Genomic DNA, 22,448 nt, shown 5'->3' on the forward strand with positions numbered 1-22,448 from the left:
GACTCAAAACAAACAAAAAACCGTGAGGTGGGACAGAATTAAGGAAGACATTGACGTTAACCTCTAACTGCGTCGTGTACACACTTGTATACACACAGACAATGAGAGAAATTTTAAAAATGACCTACAAAAGGATAGGAACTAGACCTTGGGTGTCCCTTTTGCTAGCAACACCTGGGACTATAAGAGAATGCCAAATTCTCAAAGTACCGAGAAAAAAAAAGATCATTCCTTTCTCGGCTGTAGAAATCTGTGGCTATAAACACAGATATCGAGAAGATAGTTTGATAACATGTCCATTTAGCAAAGCAGTAGTAGCGCCCTCCTCAGGGAGCCATGGGCTTTTACTGGGTTTACAGTACCAGGCAGGAATTTTCTCTCAAATCTAAGCAGAAAGTGGTTGGCTACCCCATAGCAGTCCTGCCACTGTATCAGAATAAGCTCACTTTACCCGAATGAAGTGTTGGTACGATGGACAGTGTTGTCCAGCACGGAGCGAGACGCTGATCCTCCCCTGCCCTGCACCTTCTAGCACTGGGAAAGCGAGCCAGCGGCAACATGACCGCCTTTTCTTATAAGGACACTAATGCTGCCTTGGGGGCCACCTCCTCTTAGCTTTGTTAAACCCAATTATCCTCTGAGGCCCCCATCTTCAAACACTATCACAATGGGGTCTGGGGCTTCAATATATAAATTTTAGAGGGGTACACTTCAGCCCATGGAGGTAGGTAAATAAATTAATATCAACTATAAAGAAATATGTTACTGTTCATATTAATGACTAAAGAGAATAGAAAGACGCACAGGCAAATATTTGGTAAAATGGCACGGAAAGCAGATGGCGCTGTTGATGGAGCTTTTAGGGTCAAACTGTTTGGGACAAGTCTGTATGCTTTATTTATCGTGGGATCTCTTCAATAATAATATATCACTTCTCTCATTGCTGTGGTGAAAGACCTAGTGGAAGTGGCTTGAGGGTAGAGGAAGGAGGGTTTCCATTTGGCTCACAGGTCTGAGGACACAGTCCACCGTGGTGGGGAAGACGTGCTAAAGTCTACGGCCCTTGTTGGTAGGAGCCTGTGATGTGAACCGATCACATCTGGAGGGATCAGGAAGCAGAGAGAGCTAGGCAGGAACCAGGCTGGACCTCAGTGGCTCTCCCATCCCCACTGTGACCCCAAAGGTCATCCATCCCAGAGGCTCTACCGATGGCCTCCCAAGCAGCGACGCCAGCTAGGAACCGGGTGTCCACACACACAAGCCTGTGGTGTACGTTCTCTTTCAAGACACAGCAGCAATGGAGTCACAGTTTAAGACTTAGCAATAACTCTCTAAGAACAAAAATAGGGCACCTCAGTTGGAAGAGCGTTCGCATAGGGTTCGCAAACCCCTGGGCGTGATTCTCAGCAGCCCTTAGACCAGTGTAATGCCCACATTCTGGGGGTCGGGGCAGGGGAATCACAAGTTCCTGGTCATCTTTAGCTACACAGTGAATTCAAGGTTAGCCTGGACCACACGAGACTCTGTCTCAGAAGAAAAAATATTTGAAAATAGAAGAGTTGTTACCATCCACACCGTTAAAGCAAAAAGGGAGAAAGACTCATTCACCTCAACAGATGGGGCAGCACACACCCAATCCAGGCCTGCTCACGGCTCCTCGACAGCCCGCACACTGAGGATGGTTATACACTGTCAGTGCTGATCTTAAGAAACAAAGAGAGTAAAATACCCTGACCCATCAAAATCACACGAAATTCCAACTTCATGGCCTGCAAATGAAGTTCCGATGGAGTGTGAATTGCTCATTTTCGTCTTGCCCAGAAACACTGCAAACACTGCCCACGTGGCTACCTGGGCCTAGAATATTCGGTCTGTTTGTGGGTAAAGTTCCCGACCACTTGCCACAGAAAGTGGAAAGACAGAAAAACAGACAAGCACTGCTGCCCTTGTGACAAGTCTTCCTCACCACAACCGCTGTGATCAAAAAGTAACTGTGAAGCCTATTTCCTGAAGACGGCAGTTACGTTAAAGTGTGAGATCAGAGCCCCCTCACCGTATGTTCCTTTGTGGTCCAACCTGGCCTCTGTGCTGCCTGGGGGAGTCTCCAGGTGTAATCAGGTTGGCAGTGTGTGGCGGCCTGGCCCCCGCTGAGGCCCACACCCTTCCTTCAGTTGCAGGGCGCTGTCATGGTGGCTTCCTGCATCCAGATGCTGGTGGGTTTCTCGGGCCTCATCGGCTACCTCATGCGTTTCATTGGCCCCTTGACCATCGCTCCAACCATTTCCCTCGTGGCCCTGCCTCTCTTCGATTCTGCTAGCAATGATGCCGGAACCCACTGGGGGATTTCTGCCCTGTGAGTATTCTCTGGGAAAGGCAGGCCGTCTCAGTCCTGTTTGGTGGAAGGTTACCCTCGGAAGACTTATGGGAGTCCGGGTTATTGGTAAACCCTCGTGGCTTACAAATACCTCTGTGGGCCATTATCACACCTTAAAAAGCGTCACAGCTGGCACTTAAAATTCACTATTACTGTTTGATATTCTACTCTTTTGAGTCACATGGACAACTTGTTCATCACAAGGGTGTATGAGAACATGTGGTGTTTATGAGAACTTGACTCCACCTTGGCCCCACCTTCACGAGTGTTGTAGCCCGTGAGAGGAGACTGAGGTCTAACAACCTGCAGTACTGGGAGACAGCCACGAGTCAGAGGATGCTGTGTGTGTGCAGTTAAATGACAGCCAAGGAGGAAATTCGAGGAAACACCTGGGAAATGGAGCCTCCAGCATTTACACTGAGCTTAGGGGTGTTATTCCCATTCCCCTTGTGGTCCGAGAAGAGGTGTGAGAGGCATCGGGGATGCAGAACTGCCTGGGAGACATCTCTGACTCTGGCCTCAGTGGCTCTGATGGCTGACTTGATCCTGCTACCTGCAGTTCATTTCTCTCCAGCTCCGGGAAGTGACAGTCCCCTGGGCTGTTATTTCCCTTCAGCCAATAGCATCTTCCGCTGGGGCTCAACACTCCAGGGATGGCAGTGCATTCTTTCTACAGGGACTCAGCAAAGCCACCGATGCCACCGGCACATGACGGCTCAGCCTCCTGGCCCAATCCTTGGGGGGGGTACCTTGCCCACACCATGAGGATCCCAGCTCACCAAAGTGGGTGTGGCCATCTGTTTCTGTTTCTGTTTCAGGACCATCTTCCTCATCGTGCTCTTTTCTCAGTACCTCAAAAACGTCATGGTTCCTGTGCCCGTTTATGGAGGAGGGAAGAGGTGTCACATCTCCAAGTTCAACCTGTTTCAGGTCTTCCCTGTAAGAACCGCCCCTTATCCTCTTTCCACTCTTGGTTGGCTCACCTGGAGCAGGTAGGGAGATCTCCCCATGCCTGGCTAGCTCCATAACCGATGCTCTCTCCTCTCTGTGGGCCTCTCTTTAGGAGGCTGAGGCGCATGCATGGGTGCGTGGGTGCATGGGTGCGTGGGTGCGTGGGTGTGCGCGTATGTGTGTTTGTGGTGTCACACCCCCTAGTGGTTGGTGGTGTGCCATCTCAGGTCCCTGCTCTGAGAACTGGTATGCTACAGACAGCCTTAGCTCCTGGCTGTCCTCATAGCCAAGCCCTTAAAACAACAGCTTCACCTCTAATGACTTATGGGTACCTCCTTTTCCAGAGCTTTCTAGAAAGATGCTTCCACATATTTCTCTCTGACCCCTGAAGGGACAGCTTCATATTGCACAATGCTCTCCGAAGTGGGAGAATTCGCAAAGCATTCTGGGATTCCACTTTGTTTCAGGCCCTGTTAGAGGATCAGGCCTAATCCCATGGCACAGATGGAGACAAAGGCACAACGTGAGAACCAGGTTGTCACCCTTTTGCCGCAGGCTTAGCCCAGCACCACATTTCTGTCCCACTCTGCCCAAGGTCTCTTTCCACAGAGAAATTTCTGTCTCTGTTTCTAGTCTGCTTCCTTAATGTGCTGATTTATCCATGGACACAGCAGAATCCCATTGTCGGTGGCAAAGTCAGTAACGCGGCGCACCTCAGTCTCAGAGCCCTCCTCCCCCATAGAGAGGAAGGGGTGGGGCAGGCACAGCGTGAAGGGCTCTCCCTTTGGCAGGTGCTGCTAGCTCTGTGCCTCTCGTGGCTCTTTTGCTTCGTGCTCACTGTTACCAACACCTTCCCCGAGTCCCCCACGGCCTATGGATACATGGCCCGCACAGACACCAAAGGCAGCGTTCTGAGCCAGGCCCCCTGGTTCCGCTTCCCTTACCCAGGTGAGGAGAAATGAGTGTTTGGGACACAGTATTCCTGGGACTGTCTGTGGGATTCCAGGCACTGGATGGAGGGTTGAAAAGGGTTGGGGAGAGATCGCAAGGAAACATGGGCTCTGGGGAGAGGAGAGGGTGGGGAGTGAGGTTCCAGGTTGCTCTAAGGTGTGAACGTGTTATTGGGAAATGAGCCCAGGTTCCGTGTTTGCTCCACAATTCGCTACATCTCGGAGATAAACCCTGGGCTATCCTTTTGCTTTTTATCTTGAGACAAAGCACTGCTAAGTTGCTCAAGCTGACCTTGAACTCACTCCACAGCCCAGGCAAGCCTTAAAACTTGTGATCCCCATGCCTCATCCTCTTGAGAAGCTGGGATTACAGACATTACTCACTAAACCTGGGCCGTTCTAAAAAGCCCCTGGGAACAGGAGGCCAAATGCCGTGATTCCGAAGAGCTTTCCAAGAACCAGCCTAAGGCCCCTACCCTCCTCCATGTTACCCGGAACCTCTTGGCCTTGGACCCCTCAGGCTTGGGCTATGTGAGGGAAGATGCAAGAGAGGCCCTAAGGATGGGAAGGCAGGGCAGGAGCTGACGAGGCCTCTGGACAGTTGAGAGCTTCCCAGAACGGAGCAGCTTCTAGAGAGCCTTCTGACAAACAAGTGACTTGGGGTCTAACAGATTCCTCTGGCCAGACATTCCCCTCGTGTTCCCTCGGCAGGACAGTGGGGCCTCCCCACCATCAGCCTGGCTGGAGTCTTCGGAATCATCGCCGGAGTGATCTCCTCCATGGTGGAGTCCGTGGGGATTATCACGCCTGCGCCGGGCTGGTTGGGGCCCCGCCCGGGGCACGCCATCAACCGTGGTATTGGCATCGAGGGCCTTGGCTGCCTGTTGGCAGGGGCCTGGGGAACTGGGAACGGTACCACGTCCTACAGCGAGAACGTCGGGGCGCTGGGCATCACCAGGGTAAGACTGCCGATGGAGTTCCTGGGACGGGGCTGGGTTCCTGAGGACCAGTTTCCTGTTGTAGCTGTGACAACTCACAGAGACTGGGTTTAGATAAATATCACTCTGATGATCTGACAGTCAGACATGAGGTGGGAACTGTATGGGGGTTAAGCAGAGGTGTGGGTATAGAAATACTTCTCTAGGCGGACCTTTTCTACGGGCTGTTCTGTCCTGTCAGGCCGTGCCTCCTTGCACACTCCCCTGTCACAGATGTGAACAATTGTCTCCTCACAAAGACGCATGAAGTTATGCCGAACCACCAGTCTGATCCAGGAGACCATAGCTCACCAACCCTAGTTCAGGCACTTCTGCAAAGTCCCCTTGCCAAGCCTGGCAAGGCTACATGCTCATGACTTTCCTACAGGGACTTGGCAAAGCCACAGATGCCACCACCAACACATGATGGCTCCCCTTTGGGGCCATATATCAGATATCCTGTATATCGAATACTTACATTATAATTCATAACAGTAGCAAAACTACAGTTCTGAAGTAGCAATGAAATAATTGTATGATTGGGGGTCACCACAACATGAGGAACTGTATTAAAGGGTCTATCATTAGAAGGTTGAGAATGACTAGCCTAGGGGCTCAGAATGGGCTATCTCTGTAGGGGTCATGATCTTGATGGTAGTATGTGGCCTTCTTCGGTTGTGATGGGACAGTCATTGCCTTTAACCCAGCCCTGAATATTCAGCTGTCCCTAGCCAGACTCACCTCAGGTCCCCGGGGCCCCTGCCAGAGACCTATGAAACACACTCATTCTTCTGCAGTTCTTGTCTGAGGGAACCCACTCCTCCACACATGACAGCATACCATGACAGGGACTGCCAGCAGTAGGCCAGGATGGAGACATTTCAGTAGCCTGCAGCAGCTCTTTGTAAAAAAAAAAAAAAAAAAAAAAAAAAAGGTTCCTATTTCTCCTAACCTTAGCCCTGGCTGTATAGATTTTATTTGTGCATGACTGCTTTTCAGTTGGCCTTGGGGTACATAATTGTTCTATCGTATCTGACTTTCCTACTTCTTTCTCCATCTGCTCTGGTGGATTCGGTGGAACTAGATGTTCCTTGATGTGATGATTCTTTTGGAAATTGAGGCACAGGGGCACAGCACAGCACAGCCCTAATGGCCCAGGTGCACGCTGTGTGTTCTCATCTTGGAAACAATGTAATAACTGCACAATGGTAGTTCCAGATTAATGCTTGACTTGCAAAGAAACTTTGAAGAAATTATTAGAAAATGAATTAGAGCCAACATTGGGACCCGAAGAAAAGAAAAAGTTATTAAAGTTATGAGTAAGTTTTGCATAATATTTGAGAGTGGTTCCTGGATAAGCAAGTATAGAATACATAAAATCTTATACTAGTAAAACTAAGTCAAAACACAAGGACCCTTAGGAGAGTCATTGTGTGCAATGTGCAGAAGCAGAAAGCTAGCAGAACTACTGAGTTAAGGGTTAACTTGACTCTTTCTGGCCACTGCCTGACAGCTTCGCCCATGTCATTTATCATTAGAGCGTCACAGGAAAATGCAAGTAGCTGACCTTGGAGCTCTGAGTTCTGAAGTATAATAAGTCCAAAGTTAAAGTTTAAATAATGATAAGTTTGCAATTATTATTTTGGCCACAGGCCTGGGAATAGGGGAAGCTTGAAAGTTTGGGGAACAATTGTAATTCTCGATTCTTTGTGGGATACGGTTATTCTTTTGGATTTGATTTGGCAAATGATTATACAATGTCTTTTTTTCTACCTGCTTTTGGAGAATCAATAAATGACTGGGGCAAGAGAAAGGCTAGAGAGTGAATGAGGGAGCCAATGAGGGAGCGAGCGAGAGAGCATGTGTGAGCATGTGTGAGCATGTAAAGAACAAGTGGAAAGCGAGTAAGTGTACATGAGATTGTGTGTGTGTGTGTGTGTGAGAGAGAGAGAGAGAGAGAGAGAGAGAGGGAGAGAGAGAGAGAGAGAAAGAGAGCACGAGAAGAGCGTGTGAAGAGTGAGAGAAGAGAGAATGTGAGGTGTACATGAGATTGTGTGTGTGTGTGTGTGTGTGAAAGGAGAGTGCATGTGGTGTGTGTGAAGTGTGTATGAAGAGCGTGTGAGAGTGAAAGGGGAATGAACAGAGGTGTGTGAGTGTGGGAGTTCAAAAAAAGAAAAGCACAAAGGAGAAAAGCAGAGTGAGCAAGAGAATACAGTGTGTGCAGCCTCAAGCTTCAGGAGAGCGAGCGAGCGAGAGAGAAAGGGAGCAGAGAGGGGGGAGAGAGAGGGAGAGAGAGAGGGAGGGAGAAGGAGAGGGAGAGGGAGAGAGAGAGGGAGGGAGAGGGAGAGGGAGGGAGGGAGAGAGGGAGGGAGAGAGGGAGAGAGAGAGAGAGAAAGAGAGTAACTTTAAGCCTTGAAAATTTGCCTGTCAGTTTGTACCCAGAGTAGTCTGTGTGTATTTATTATGCGCCTTCCAGATGTCCCTGCTTCCAGTTGAGAACTCCCATCCTGTGTCGAGGCTGGACCCTGGCAGTCATTTTTAACTTCTAGCTGTCCTGAGTCTTTCCACTGGGTTCTACTTTCCCTACAGGGCTCCTTGCCTGCCCCTCTTGGCTCCCTTGCTGGTGACACAGAATGACTGTCCCTATACAGCAGGGCCTCATATGCTCTCTTAGCGGGATCTTGCTCATCTCGGCTCCACCCATAACGTGGCTGCTTGGTTTCTAACTAAGTCTGCCCAACTCTGACTAGACTTATGTCTATTCCACCCCACCCCCACCCCACCACTTCCCACTAGAGAGTGTTTCTAACCAGTGCTGAAACAGTAGCACGGGGTCCCCCCCACTACAGTGCATCTTTGCAGGGGTTTGGAGGGTCCTCTCCCTGCATCATCCCAACTGGCATTGTCTTCACGGCTCCCTCCTCCTCCCTCCCTCCCTCCCTCCTTCCCTCCCTCCCTCCCCTCTCCCCTCCCTTCCTCCTTCCTCCCTCCCTCCCTCCCTCCATGGCTCCAGTGTGCATCCTAGAGATGTTGTGCCGTCTACTCCCAAACCTCAAGTGACCTGTGTTACTGCTGGAGCTGAAATCCACAACCAAATCCCCAGCCACCTCCACTGCCTCTCTCAACAACCCTAGAAAGGCTTTCAGGGCCCTTAGTCAAGGCTGTGAGCACACCACAAATGTAGCAGCCAGATGCCTAACCTTGGAGCAGCACCGACTTCCTTCCTGTTAAAGGGAACAAGTCCTGTGAAAAACAGAAAATTACATTCCATAAACAAAACGAATTTCATTGGGCGGTTTATAAGATGAGGCCTTTTGAGAGAAATGAAAAAGCAGAAAATTAAAAACCCACAGGAGGGATGGGGGATTTAGCTCAGTGGTAGAGCGCTTGCCTAGCAAGCGCAAGGCCCTGGGTTCAGTTCCCAGCTCCAAAAAAAAAAAAAAAGAAAAAAAAAAAAAAAAAAAAAAGATTAAAAAAAAAAAAAACAACCCACAGGAGCAGGCAAACTGAATCAGTAGAGGTTAGATCAACCAAGAGAGAACTGGTGCGAAGACCATTTGCTTTTATGGGCTCACACTGCCTCCCTGTGGCCTTTTCAGGCATTGCAGCAGTGAGTGTATATGTATGTATGTATGTATGTATGTATGTATGTATGTATGTATGTGTGTGTGTACACACATGTGAGAGTGTGTGCATGTGTGTGTGGTTTGTGTGTATATGTGTGTGCACGCATGTGTGTCTCTGTGTGTAGTAGATGTGTGTGACCATGTGTGCATGTGATTCCGTGTGTGCATGTGTGTGTGAGTATGTGTGTACCTGTATGTATGCACATGTGAATGTGTGTGCATGTATATCTCTCTGTGTGTGTATCTGTGTATCTTGGGGAGTTTAGGGGAGAGATCAAAGCTCCTGTCACTTCTCTAGGATGTCACAGCTGTCTGCCTGGACATCAGTTCTGAGGCCAAAGGAGACCCAGGTCTCCATGACAAGCCCATGCAGTGATGGGATTGGGGATGATCGTCCTTATGAGACCTTTGGCACAACAAGCTGGACCTGACAGACCCGCCTGTTGTACCTGCAGTCACACAGGCGACTGCAAAGGCTTTAAACCAAACATAGCATTTCTGACGATTCTTGGTCTGGAAAGCGAAGAAAAAGCACATTTGCAGTCTGTTCATTGGTTGCTGCATTAGTGGTCTTTAGCTGACACCAAGATACCTTTTTAAAATATTTTCTGACTGTGGGAAAAGCACAGAAACTCACCAGCCTAACTATTTGGAAGCTTAGCTTCGTGTATTTACACTGTTACACACCAGAACTCTAGCTTCCTCCAGCTCACACAGGTAGGACTGCGTGCTGGTGTCCTTCACGAAATTGGGCAGACAGAGGAGAGAGGGGAAGGGAATGGAGAAAGAAAAGAGAGAGTCTCTCTGTTTGTATGGTTTTCTGAGTATCTATGTGTCTGTGTGTATTCCAAAGCAGATTTCATGGCAACAATCAGTCCTCCATTGAAATGAACTAAGGGAATCTCTTAAGATTTTAATTTCTTTTTAACATTCTGGATATAATTGCATTCCTTGAATCCCAGCACTTGGGAGGCAGAGACAAGTAGTCTCTGAGTGTAAGGCCAGCCTGGTCTACAGAGTGAATTCTAGGACAGCCAGGACTACCCAGAGAATTCTGTCCTGAATCCCCACCCCACCACCCCCAAATTAAAAATAAAAATCTGGCTAGAAACAGCAAATGATGGGTGGGATAGGTTTTGGATGTTAAGTGACCTCCACACAGGCAAAGGAGAAATCGAAATTCATCATACTCTGTAACAATTGCTTGCTGAGGAAATCTACTGAGTATTTGTAATGAAATGGCTCTCTTGGGGAAGAAGAGAATGGGAATCACATCTCCTTACCAACTTGCTTTAAAACCCACTAGCGAAGGAGTGAAGATTTCTCTTGTTTTTATTTTTACTGTAGTAAAATTAAAAAAAAAAAGCAAAATTACCATCATTACCATTTCTAAATGGTTAGTGTGCTAGCTTTTTTTTAAAAAGCTATATATACTTTAATTAGTTTATTGCACACAATTTCATGCATATAATATACTTTGGCATTATTTCCCTCCATTGTTTTGATAAAGGATTTCATTATGTAGCCCAGGCTAGCCTCGAATGTCTGTACTTTCTAGCTCAGCCTCCTGAGTGCTGGGGTCAGTGTGGCTGCAGCATTAAGCATTCTGACATTGTCATGCAACACTTGGCACTGTGTTGTCCTCATTCCACCTCCTTGTTTCTCTTCTCTTCCCCTCTTTCCTGCTCCTCCTCAGTTCTCTTCTCTGCTCCCCACCCCCACCCCCAGGTCCTCCTTTCCCCAGAGCCTGGCCACCTTTCTAACTCCCTTTCTCCATGGATTTGAGGCCCCTGGAGATGTGAATGGAGCCATGTTATGTGACATTTTGTGACTGGCTGGCTTGTGTCTCCTAGCATACAGTCCTCAAGGCTTCTCTCTGTTACTTTTCATTGCTGTGACAAAATATTACTATTGCTAAAAGCAACTAAAGGGAGAAGGGGTTTGTTTTAACTCAGGGTTCCACAGGGATATAGCCATCATGACCAGGAAGGTGTGGCATGATGGGGCAGGGGCAAGAAAGTGGCTGATCACATTTTAACAGGGAGATAGGAGATAGAGAAGAGAGAGAGAGAGAGAGAGAGAGAGAGAGAGAGAGAACAGAGACAGAGAGAGACAGAGACAGACAGACACACAGAAAGAGAGAGACAGAAAGAGAGAAACAGAGAGAGACAGAAAGACACACACACACACTCAGAGAGAGGGAGAAAGAGAGAGAGAGAGAGAGAGAGAGAGAGAGAGAGAGAGAGAGAAGAGGAGAGAACAGGCTAAGCTCATCATCCCCAGAAGACAGGCTCCTAAATGTTCCATAACTTCTCCAGACAGTAGGGAACCAAGCATGAGCCTATGGAGGCTCTTCTTTTTTTTCATTTAAATCATCTCAAAACTCATCCACACGTTGCAGTAGGTATCAGAACCATTTTCCTCAGGGACCTAAGAATGCCTCATTGCTCAGCTGAGGCACATTTTGTTTCCGCCCACTCCCAAGCCCCCAGGGCCCTGAGGTCTGAAGCCTGTCCCTTGCCCTGGGTTTCCACCACTCTCCTGGGCACTGCAGTCCAGGCACTCTGATTTTCCTTGTGCTTTAAAATGGCTTTTCCTATCCTAGAGTTCACATAAGCCACTTTCTCGCTAGAATATCCTCCCACCAAATCTTTGTGTACATGGCCCTCTCTTGTCCCTCTGTTCTTCTCCTGACTGGCCAGACTAGCCAACCACCATAGAGCCTCCCTGAGTGCCCATTGTCCCATGACTCTTCAGAGGACAAACCTGTTTCCTTCAAGAGATTTCCTCTGTGCCGCTTGGCCATCCTGCTGAGACCGTAGATGCTCCATTTATAAAACACCAGATGACACAGGAATTGAGGCGGGCGTTGTGTAATGCTGAGAATAAAACCCAGAGAGCCGATGGCTCTGCTGGGTGCAGGAGACCCTGGCATTGCTCAGGGATCCTCTCTTTCCTTCGGACTTTAGCCTCCTCTACAGAATGAGGGGTGCATAAAAGGGACCCTTGGCGTTTCCTTCCTGCCCTCGCCTTTCGGGTATCCAGTGATGTTTATCTGCATAGTGATGTGCACAAGGGGTAGACATGGGAAGTTTTAATGAGATTCATGCCTTTGGAGGAGTGTGTGATGTGGTAGAGAGGTGGAAGCATTCGTTCTTAGTGGGCCAAGCATAAGCAACACACAGAGGTGTAAATGCTGCAGTAGAACCTCTGCCCCCACCCCCCACCCCCGGCAAAAATAATTTCCTCTTTATTGAGTGTTCTGTGTGCTCAACACATATTGTTCCATATTCATAAGCCTTATTGCATTGAATTGTGTGGTATGCGGGATCTCACATGGTAGATATGGAAACTGACTTTCAGGGATGTTAGTAATATGCCCAATAGGTGTGAGAGAGGCAGAGCAGAGAGATGAGAGCTGAGGCCAGGGCCCGTCCTTCTGTCTCTCTCTAGCCCAGTGTGGGAACCTGGGCACAGCAGCCGGTGCTGCTTCCGAGGTTCAATACAGCAGTGTGAAGGGTGCAGGCGCAGATGCCCAGGGCATCTACTTGCCCTGGTTCTGCTATCCCTCCTCTCTCGGTGTGCAGGTCGGGAGCAGGATGGTGATTGTCGCTGCGGGCTGTGTGCTGCTCCTGATGGGCATGTTCGGAAAGATCGGGGCGGCTTTTGCCACCATCCCTACCCCCGTGATCGGAGGCATGTTCCTTGTCATGTTCGGAATCATCAGCGCCGTGGGGATCTCCAACCTGCAGGTGAGGCACCTCAGTGAACAGCAGCGCCACCCCCACCCTGAGAGGAGCCCATCAGGTGGAGCAGCGTGGGGGAGGGACAGGAGAGAAGAGGGGAAGATGATGAGGGGAGGGCAAAGGGGAGGAGCCGAGGGAGAGGAGGGCGTGGTCCTAGGAGCCACACTGACACCACCCACCATACAAGAAAGAAACGTTCAAAACCAGCAGTATGCACATGCGTGAAGGTGTCTGGGGCCCTGGTGAACTCGGGGGTCCTTTCTCCCACAGTATGTGGACATGAATTCATCTAGGAACCTCTTCGTGTTTGGCTTCTCCATCTTCTGTGGGCTCGCCGTCCCTAACTGGGTGAACAAGAACCCTGAGAAGCTGCAGACAGGTGAGTGCTGTCTCCTCTGCACTATCCCTGCTCCAGGTGTGAAGCAGGGTGGCCCTTGGTACCCATGAACTGTCACTTTTGTCGCATTCCAGGAATTCTCCAGCTGGACCAGGTCATCCAAGTGCTCCTGACCACAGGCATGTTCGTTGGTGGGTTTCTGGGCTTTGTCTTGGACAACACCATACCTGGTAAGGCTGCAGCCACTCCATAGCTGGGCTCATGGGCACCTGGGCAGTGTCAAGGCCGTCGGAAACCTGTCAGGCTGTTCACAGCACACCCTATGGGCGCTGGGGCTGAGTCAGGATAAGGCCTGGCGCACTTTAGTCAGCTTGAACTGCTGCAGAAGAACATCACAGAGGAGGGTGAGCGAAACGACACAGCCGTCTCTCAGTGCCCCAGGATGGACTTCTGGGGCAGGCCGGTTCTTCACAGGACCTTTCTCGGCTTGCAGAGGGGGTCCTCACATTGCCTCTGCTTTAGGCTGGCACAGTCTCCATTCGTGTGAAGAAGACAGGGCTGGGGTGGGATGTAGCTCAGTCGGGAGAGGCTTGCCTACATGCACAGCTCCGGCTGCTTCTACACCAATGCGTAAGCATTGCAGCGATGCATACATGGGACCCCAGTGCTGGGGAGGTGGAGGCAGGAGCATGGAGAGTCCCAGTCATCGCCAGCTACATAGTGAGTTCCATGCAAGCCCAGGATACATAAGAAGCAAACAACAAACAACCAGGCGGGAGGCTTCTAAGGACAGATTCCTCGTAACGTCTTTACCTTCTTAAATATGATTGGCAAATACTGACGCCTCTAGGATAGGCTGTCAATGTATGACTTTTCAAGGGATATAGTTCAGCCATAGCAAGGCCCTAAAGTGGGTGATACACCAGATACAAAAGGAAAAAAAGAGATGGCTTTAGCTCTCTTAAACCTATTGGTATGAAAACCACATACGCATCCATCCATCCATCCATCCATTTATCTATTCATCCATCCATCCACCTACCCACCCATCCATCCATCCATCCACCTACCCACCCATCCATCCATCCATCCACCTACCCATCCATCCATCCATCCATCCATCCATCCATCCATCCATCCACCTACCCACCCATTCATCCAAACATTCTTATTTCTATCTACTACATATGAAGTAGATGCTACTCACTGAGAATACAAAGAGAAGTGAGACATGTCCCTGCCTCTCAGAAGCCCACAGGCTAATAGAGGAAACCGACAAACAGGATGGTGTTAGTGAGGTCTGGGATGAAATATTTGAGGGTGCTGGAGGGGCACTGATGGTGAAGAGCATAGAGATTCCAACTCAGCTTCTGGACAGACATCCACACACACACCTCTCTCTCCTGTGTCCCTCCCCCGAGCCTCTCCAAGAGACTCCTGTGACAGCACCTGTTCATGCTTTGTTTGCCACATTATACTCTCCTCCAAACAAAAAGTGCACCCACATTCCACAAACACACATGGACAGGTATGCTCTGGGGAGCTGAGGAAAGCTCTGAGGTTCCATGGTTGAGACTGAGACTGGGTACCACATGAGTGGGGGCTCTGAGATGGCCTCATGAGCAGGGGGGGCCTGTGGTTCCTGCCAACGCTTGGAGGAGGAGTAGAAGAAAGAGCAGGGCACTGCAGCACTCAGGTACTGCCAGGGATAGCATAGGCACCCGCAGGGTAGCCTTGTGACCGGAATCAGTACCCAGCCTTGACCTCTCAATGTTTACTTCTTAGGCAGCCTGGAGGAGAGAGGCCTTTTGGCATGGAGTGAAATCCACGAAGATTCTGAGGAGACTCCAAAGGCCTCAAAAGTCTATGGCCTTCCCTGGGGGATTGGCACCAAGTTCTGCACATCCTCATGTACCCGAATCCTCCCCTTCTGGCCCAGGATAGACCACCATGGAGATGAGGTGGGAGCGAGCCAGCTCACTCTATGTTCCCAGACCTCCTCTGGAAAGCACCCATCAGAAACCAAGATGTGAATGGAGTGGCCCCACCCCATCTCCTCATAGCCAAACCCTGGCCTGCAAAATGCAAAACTCTCTGTTCACAAATAGTCACTCAAGAGTCCTTCCCAGGACCTTCCACACCTGGGTACCGTGGTGAGCACACAGCGTTGATGAAGACCATGATCAGTATGGAGCTGGCCTCAGGGCATCCTTCTGCTGTCTCATGGCTCCAGAGTGGACGATGGGTCTGGGGTCTCCACAGAAGCCTGCTCAGCAATATTTTGGTGGATCAGGAGGAAGAGGCACATTGTGAGACAAGGGCAGGCTTTTTGCTGAAAGGTGATGAGGCCAGGCAGCCTGTAATCCCAGCCAACCAAGAGGCTTCCCAGGAGGGCCATAGACTCATTAGTGCTACAAACGGACTTTAGGGCTAGCTGGGTAACTTTGCAAGATCCTGTCTCAAAATAAAAAAAGCAAGCTAGGGGTGCTAGAGAGATGGCTCAGTGGTTAAGAACACTTATTTTTGCTGAGGACCCAGGTTCAATTCCCAGTACCCACATGGTGGCTCACAACCATCCCCAACTCCAGTTCTAGGGGATCTGACACCCTCTTCTGGCCTCTGTACCAGGAACATATGTGGTGCACAGATGTACATGTAAGCAAAACACTCATAGACATTAAATAAATAAATCTGTTTTTAAAAAGCAAACTTGGGATGAGGCTCTGTGATCAAGAACTTTTGTAGTAGATGCATGGGCCAGGTCCAAACCTCAACACAGGAAAACAAAAACAAAAAGCGAAAAAGCAACTGGCACAATTGTTTTGGTCCCCTTCCTCTAGAGGCAGGGACCCTGTGGCCTTCCAGCCCTCCCTGTAGCCTGTAGCTGATTCCTCAAGGCTCACATGGGAAAGCAGTGAGGAAGCTCTCCTTACCCGAGACCCCCTCTAGCACCTGTCCAGCGTTAGGACGTGTGATCCGACCTAAGACATCTGGGTAGCATTAAGACAACCTGTGCCTTGTTGTGCCCCATCCTTCCCAACCATACCACAGCTTCCTGCAGCTCTTCGGTCTCCACTCAAGTGGAGTCATGGGCCCCAGACAGCTTTCAAGGAGGCGTGGCGTGGGTGTAGAGGAATCAGGCTTCAGTGCCCCTTCCCAGCTCTGTCTGCCAGAGCAGGGGCTCAGGTCCCTGGGCAGCTGCAGTCTGTCTGTCTGCGATGCCTTCAGAACCCTCTACTATTTCCCAGGAGGAATCAGGCTTAGGTCTTCACATTTTTACAGGCACTGAGTCAGATGAGCCAGAGAAAGGACCCATGGCCTCTCCCAACCCCACTTTTCCCAACAGGGACTCCTTTGTTTGTCCAAACCCACTTTCAAGAGAAGGAAAGGCTGAGGTGTGCTGCGGGGGTGGGGCGCGTCTGGGTGCAGAGGCTGCTTCTTTTCTAATACGACTCTCCCCACCCCCACCCCTACCATTCATCTGTCTCTGCTTGGCGGCGGGTGGGAGGGTCTGACTCCTGTCAGGGTTTGGTGATGCCCAGTCTTCGATGGAAATGAGCAGAAACGGGGTGTGGCAGGAGAGGGTGAGTGTGAGCACCCTTGTGAGTTAGCCTAAGTGAAGGCAGAGAGGGAGCCAAGAGCCACGAAACCACACGGATTCAAACACTGTCCATCCTGCTGTAAGGGAGGGCAGAGTGGGCTCCATCCTGTGAGAGGAGGTACTGTAGACGGCTCCATGCTCCCCCTTCTCACTCCATCTTTCTTTTCTCCTTGTTAACTTTCTAAGAGCCCTACTCTCTGAGTGACCCTGGCATGGGGAAAGGTCACCGGGTGGGGAGGACAGGCTGCTGGGAGCCTCTGAGAGTCTGGACACAGGAATAATTCTCCAGGAGGAAAGAGAAATCCGTGGATCCTCAAGGGCAGAGTTGAGCTTGAGGCAGCAGCCGCAGCTGATGAGGAAGAGGCGTGTGTTCATCCACAAGTTGAAAGGCACGGGATGTGTGATCCAAACTCTCTTCCCAGGCAGGGGGGTTGAAAAGGCCACTCTTGAGGACTTTTCTTGGCCCACATCCTGCGGCTTCTAGAACTGCCTGTGAAGCCCCTGAAACAATTTAGAACTGTACCTCAAAATAACAATGGCTTGGTGGGGATAGGGGGAGGTAGGAAGATTACCATTTAAAACAGGGATTTCCAGGCCGAGTGTGGCGGTGCAGAGCTTAATCTCAGAGCAGAGGCAAACATCTCTTTGAGGTCTGCCCGGGCTACACGGCAATTTCCAGTCTAGTCAGGGCTACGTCGTGAGACCTTGTCTCCACAACCACATGCATTTTCAGCTTCAAAGTGACCAAGGTGAGGGGTGGGGTGTATACAACTAGAGTCTACGGTGGGCCAGAGCCTTTTAGCCGTGTGAGAGAAGCTTAACTCAAGACAGAGTTGGACAGCAGCCAGGCAGACGCCAGGCAGGTAAAGGCACTTGCTGATGACCACACTCCCATCCTCAGGCCCCCACATGATGGAAGGAGAGAACGGACTTCCTCAACTTCTCTGACCACCACCAGGGACCAACATAGCCCCCTTCCCCCTCACATACAACCGACACACATACATACGCACAAATAAATAAAATAAAATGTTTTTAAAAGAAAGAAAATGGAGAGTGAGATCTATTTATTGATTCTCAAAGGGAGGGAAGGAAGTGGGGAAGACCCCAGAAACATAGGAGAGAACCTAAGGAGGACTAGATGCAGAGGGACCCAACCCTCACGGGTGCCCTACACATAGCCTCTGAGAGCTCTGCATGGGGCCCAAGACAAAACTGTAAACTTACTTAAAACACCTTAATTTTTTGCTTGTATGATTTAAAAACAAAACAAAACAAAACAAAACAAAAACCAAACTTGGTTGCACCATTCTCCATTGACTTCTGTGGAAGACAAAATGAAAGGTTGGAAGTACCCAGCAGTGCCTCCCTCCCCGACTCTGTTTTTCTCCACTCTCCCTCCATCCCTTCCTCCTTCCCTGCTGCAGCTGCAACTTGCCTGTTGCCCTCCTTTTTCTCACCAAAGCTAAAGATGGCAGCCACAGGCCAAGCAGGTGTGTAACATTGTCACACTGTAACTCAACAGAAGCTTGGGTTCCTCACTGTGTTGAGCACAGCACGTCTATGGGGCCCGTGCATTTGCTCTTGTTAAGTGTTCCGCTTGAGGATTTGGGTTTTTTGTTCCCACATGATTTCTGCCCTACTATACAGCTGCTTCTACAGTTCTGGAAGCCAGGTGCCTGGAGTCGGTCTGACAAAGCCAGGCTCTGGGTATGGCCACGGCTGCTTCCGCTGACAGTTGCAGGGCGTGGGAGGGTGGGGGGATGGGAAATGCTTCCTACCTAAGGTTTCCCACCTTATGGAGGGGACCTGTGTTTCTTGGCTTATGCCCCTTTTCCTGTCTGCAAAGGGTGACATTTCTATTTGTGTCTTGCTATTCCACCTCCCGAGTTGTTTTTTTTTTTCTTGATACCTTTACCACTTTTTCAATTATACTTGTCAGCCTACAAAAAACTGGCAATTTTTTTTATGAAATTGGTGATTCCCCCCCACCCCCGTATCACTAGATAATGCACTTGCATCAGATGTAGCCTTTGTCAGACAGTACCGGAGGCTGATGAGTGGACAGAATGAAAAGTGCCCTCAGGCTAGTGAAGGATGGTGACCTAGTTAAGGTTCCCATTGCTAGGGAACCATGACCTAAGCATCTTGGGAAGGAAAGGGTTTATTTGGTGAGTGTTTCCATATCACTTCTCAGAATCAATGCAGGTCAGGACAGGAACTCACACAGGACAGGAACCTGGAGGCAGGAGTTGATGCAGAGGCCACGGAGGAGAAGCTGCTCACTGGCTTCCTCCCTGCTTTCTTGTAGAACTCAGGACTACTCAAAGAGAAGCCCCCCACCCACAATGGGCTGGGCCCTCCTGCTTTAATAACTAATTAAGACAATGCTCTACAGTCTTGCCTACAGCCCAGTTTTATGAAGGAATTCTCTATATTGGAATTCCATCATCTCAGATGACTCTAGTCTGTGACAAGTTGATATAAAATTAGCCAGCACCAGAGGGGAGGAACATTTGTTCCTGGTTGTACCTGACAGCTCCACTCTTTTGCTTTGACCCTCATGCTATCAGATTTTCCACTCATATCTCTTGCCATTGACGGAACCCCCCCCCCACCAGCCCTCCTTCCCTAAGGATATTAATGTGCAGGTCGCTGTCCCCCTTTGCAGGAATACTACTTGGTGACATTCGATCCACAGTTGTCCATCCTTGTCCCATGGCCTCTGTGTGTCTGAGCTTCATAGTGACATGGTCCTCCCCAGAACCTCAGGCTAGATTTTGGGTTGCCTTCCTCTGTGTCTCCTAGAGTTGTGCATTTTAAGCATTTTTAAAATAAAGATTTATTGTTATTTGTTTATTCGAGTGTGTGTTGAGGCCAGAAGAGGGTATCAAATCCCCTGGGGCTGTGATTGTGCTGTCAGATATGGATTCTGGGAACTGAATTCCAGTCTTCTGTAAGAAAGATCAGTGCTCTTAACCACTACACCACCCTCCAGCTCTTCAAGCAATTCTTTGACGTCCTGGTTTTCTAGATCACTGCTTCTAGGTCCCCAAGTCCAAAATCCTTTTCTTTTGCCAATATTAACATCTTCTGTCTTCCCAGCCCCTACTTATTGTTTCTTCCCTCTTCTTCATCATCCGACCAGAATTCCAAGGTCAATCCAGTCAGCTTCTTGCATTAATTTTTTTCCTTTGTGTATATCCATTGAACATGGTACTGTGATATATAAGGATATCTTCATAGACGTATATATTGTACGTTAGGAATAGTCTCCCTCATAGCTTCTCCCTTTCCCCCTCTCCTATTAGTCCTTTCCCTTTGTTCTCCTAGGTAATTTTGTTTCAACTTTCTTGTGTGTGCAAGTAATTTTATGTACCTACAGAAAAATCTAAGAGCAACACATAAGAAGAAACCTCTTTCTGAGACTAGTTTAATTCACCTAGTCACCTCCATCTTGCATTCTTAATGGTCTTGGTTCTTCCTCTTCATCACAACCCCCTTGGTTAAACTTCCTCACTGATCAGAACCATTCCTCATGACTCTCTGCTGCTTACACTGTCACTGGAGAGAGTACAATTGAGTGTCGTAGGTCTCGGACCTGTGATCTTAGGTTCACAGCCATGACCTTCACATGGACCCTATCTTGCTTCCCGAGTTGACTCAAATCCGTAGCCTTCTCCCACCGTACCCCTCTCCCCACCTTCCATCCCTTGCACTGTCCAGATTCTCAGCCTCCTGCTTCACTGAGCAATCCCCAGGGATTCAGCATTAGACTTGTGCAAATGTCCCCATCTCTTCACCTCTTGCTTTCTGAACTTGTACCCTCAGGTGACTCTTCTGAAAGAACCCTGGATTCTTCTAAGCTAGCTCCCTCCTCTGAGTCCAGAGCCTGTTTTCCCATTCCTACTCACGGGTGTCCCTGCAGCAAGGCTCCGTGTTGTATCACTACATTTTCTTTTAATAGTTTATGCAAGCACACACATCTGCTGTTATTTGTGTTATCATTTTAACAGCCTATTTACTGTGTGTGGCATGGTGGCCTTGAAGTAACAGAGTCTGCCCCATTCCATGCTTTAAAAATTATGCTGTAAACCTAGGAACAGGCTTAGGAAGGAGGGAGCCCAGGAAGCTTCTCAAGCCTGTGAAGTGATGTAGAAATAATGTTTTTGTACAGTGTTTACCCCCTGTGTTATTCAAATGCTCATTTCTCTGACCTCAGATTCAGTTTCAATACACAGCATTGTAATGCTTATACCAAGAATCTCCTGTCTCAAGTCTGTGTAAACAATTCTTACCATTTATTCTTTGCCTTGTCAATAAATGCTGATCATCCAATGGCTGGGCAGAACAGAGAATAGGGCTGATGTCGGCCAGGCAAAGGGAGGGGGAGAATTTTTAATGAAACCCAAAGTCAGCAACTCAAGTAGCAATTTTTGTTTTTGTCTATTTGAGACGGCATCTCTCTATTTTGTGGCTCTGGCTGTCCTAGAACTCTATTTAAACCAGGCTGGCCTTGAAATCTCGACTCACCTGCCTCCGCCTCCCCAGTGCTGGGACTGAAGGAGTGTGCCACCACGCCTGGCAAATGCCACCTTTTAAATTCAAATATTCCATTCCACAGAATCCAAAGACATACTAATCTGTACTTTATAGGTTGGGGAACAGCAACAGGAAAATATGAAAAGTACTTATTTCTATAATTAAACAATTACATTTCTGTAAGCAGAAAATTTTTATATGCACAGTAATTCGTGCAATTCGTAACTTAACGGTCTCAACCCTGAGAGGAAGAATTTTTGCCAGCGCTTGTTGATGTTGCCTGGTGTGATGGCATGTGTGCAGTGTACACCTAGTGTGCACAGAAGCAAAATGACAGCGATGTCACATGAGGCACTGTGGTCAGACATCACCAGTAAGCACCTCAACTCCCTTATGAATGCTTTGACTTCAATTTAACTTGTCTATTAGTCAAGCACACCAGAGAGTCAGAACTGATCAGACGGAGATATCTGTATACAGTCGGGTGGAGAGAGATTTACTTTAACCAGTTGGTCCATGCTATCATAGAGGTACAAATCCAGCATTCACTGTTCGGGCTGCCCAGTGAGGAAGAGATGCTGTGGAGGTCCTTTTCCCTTAGAGGGTCCCAGACGTTTAATTGAATGTGTTATGGAGCACGATCTGCTACACTCAAGGTTGACTGATTTAAACGGCAGTACAAATGTCATTGTACCACACCCCCAACCCTGTGACTCTAATGTCATACAAAAATACATTCATAGAAACATCTAGAAGAATGTATGACCAAATATAGGGTACTATAGCCTAGTCAGGTTGACACAAAATTCTCTCTTGCATCTAGTATGGAAGCCCAAGGCTAGCCACACAGTCTGCCCAGGAACCTCACCCAGAGGTGCTTACAACACTGGCTGTCTTTGCAGTGCCCAGTCAGCCGTCTGAAGCAGAAGCAGCAGGCGTACTGGATTCTCTTCTGTGGCCCTGCAGTATAGGATTGAGCTGAGCCCGTTCCTGGGCTCCCACAGCATATAAGATGAGCATCTATCTGGGCTTCAGATCTCTGGAGAAGCTACCACAGCAACGTCCTGAGTCCAGGACATGCTGAAAGGACTTGCTATTACATCACCCACAGGGCAGATCCTGCCTGTTGTCTTCTTGGAAAGCTCATGGCCTAGGCCTTGGCTACACGTGGTATTTCACCCTCCTCCCCTGAGCAGGAACATAGTGGATGTGTGTCCTGCGGCAGACCTTATATTCAACCAGCCCCCCCAAAAAACATTGCAAGGACACCAAAATATCATTGCTCTTAACACTTTATAGTAACAGAAACTAAGAACTTCAAAAAGGCTTTTGGAGACAGCCTTT

At 49.0% G+C, this 22,448-nt stretch overlaps 1 protein-coding gene across 1 annotated transcript in view; it reads left to right on the top strand.

Annotated features, from left to right (window-relative positions):
- The window catches only part of LOC116903969 (solute carrier family 23 member 1-like), a 39,856-nt gene extending 24,382 nt beyond the window's left edge, over positions 1-15,474 (top strand). Inside the window, 10 exon segments of the mRNA XM_032906769.1 lie at positions 2,172-2,353; positions 3,193-3,313; positions 4,117-4,273; positions 4,987-5,064; positions 5,067-5,106; positions 5,108-5,234; positions 12,466-12,630; positions 12,895-13,003; positions 13,096-13,191; positions 14,747-15,474. Coding sequence (XP_032762660.1) covers positions 2,172-2,353; positions 3,193-3,313; positions 4,117-4,273; positions 4,987-5,064; positions 5,067-5,106; positions 5,108-5,234; positions 12,466-12,630; positions 12,895-13,003; positions 13,096-13,191; positions 14,747-14,994 — 1,323 coding nt within the window. The 3' untranslated portion in view covers positions 14,995-15,474.
- Positions 15,475-22,448: the final 6,974 nt, after the last annotated feature.

Source organism: Rattus rattus, chromosome 6 (genome assembly GCF_011064425.1).
Source record: "Rattus rattus isolate New Zealand chromosome 6, Rrattus_CSIRO_v1, whole genome shotgun sequence".
NCBI lineage: Eukaryota > Metazoa > Chordata > Mammalia > Rodentia > Muridae > Rattus > Rattus rattus.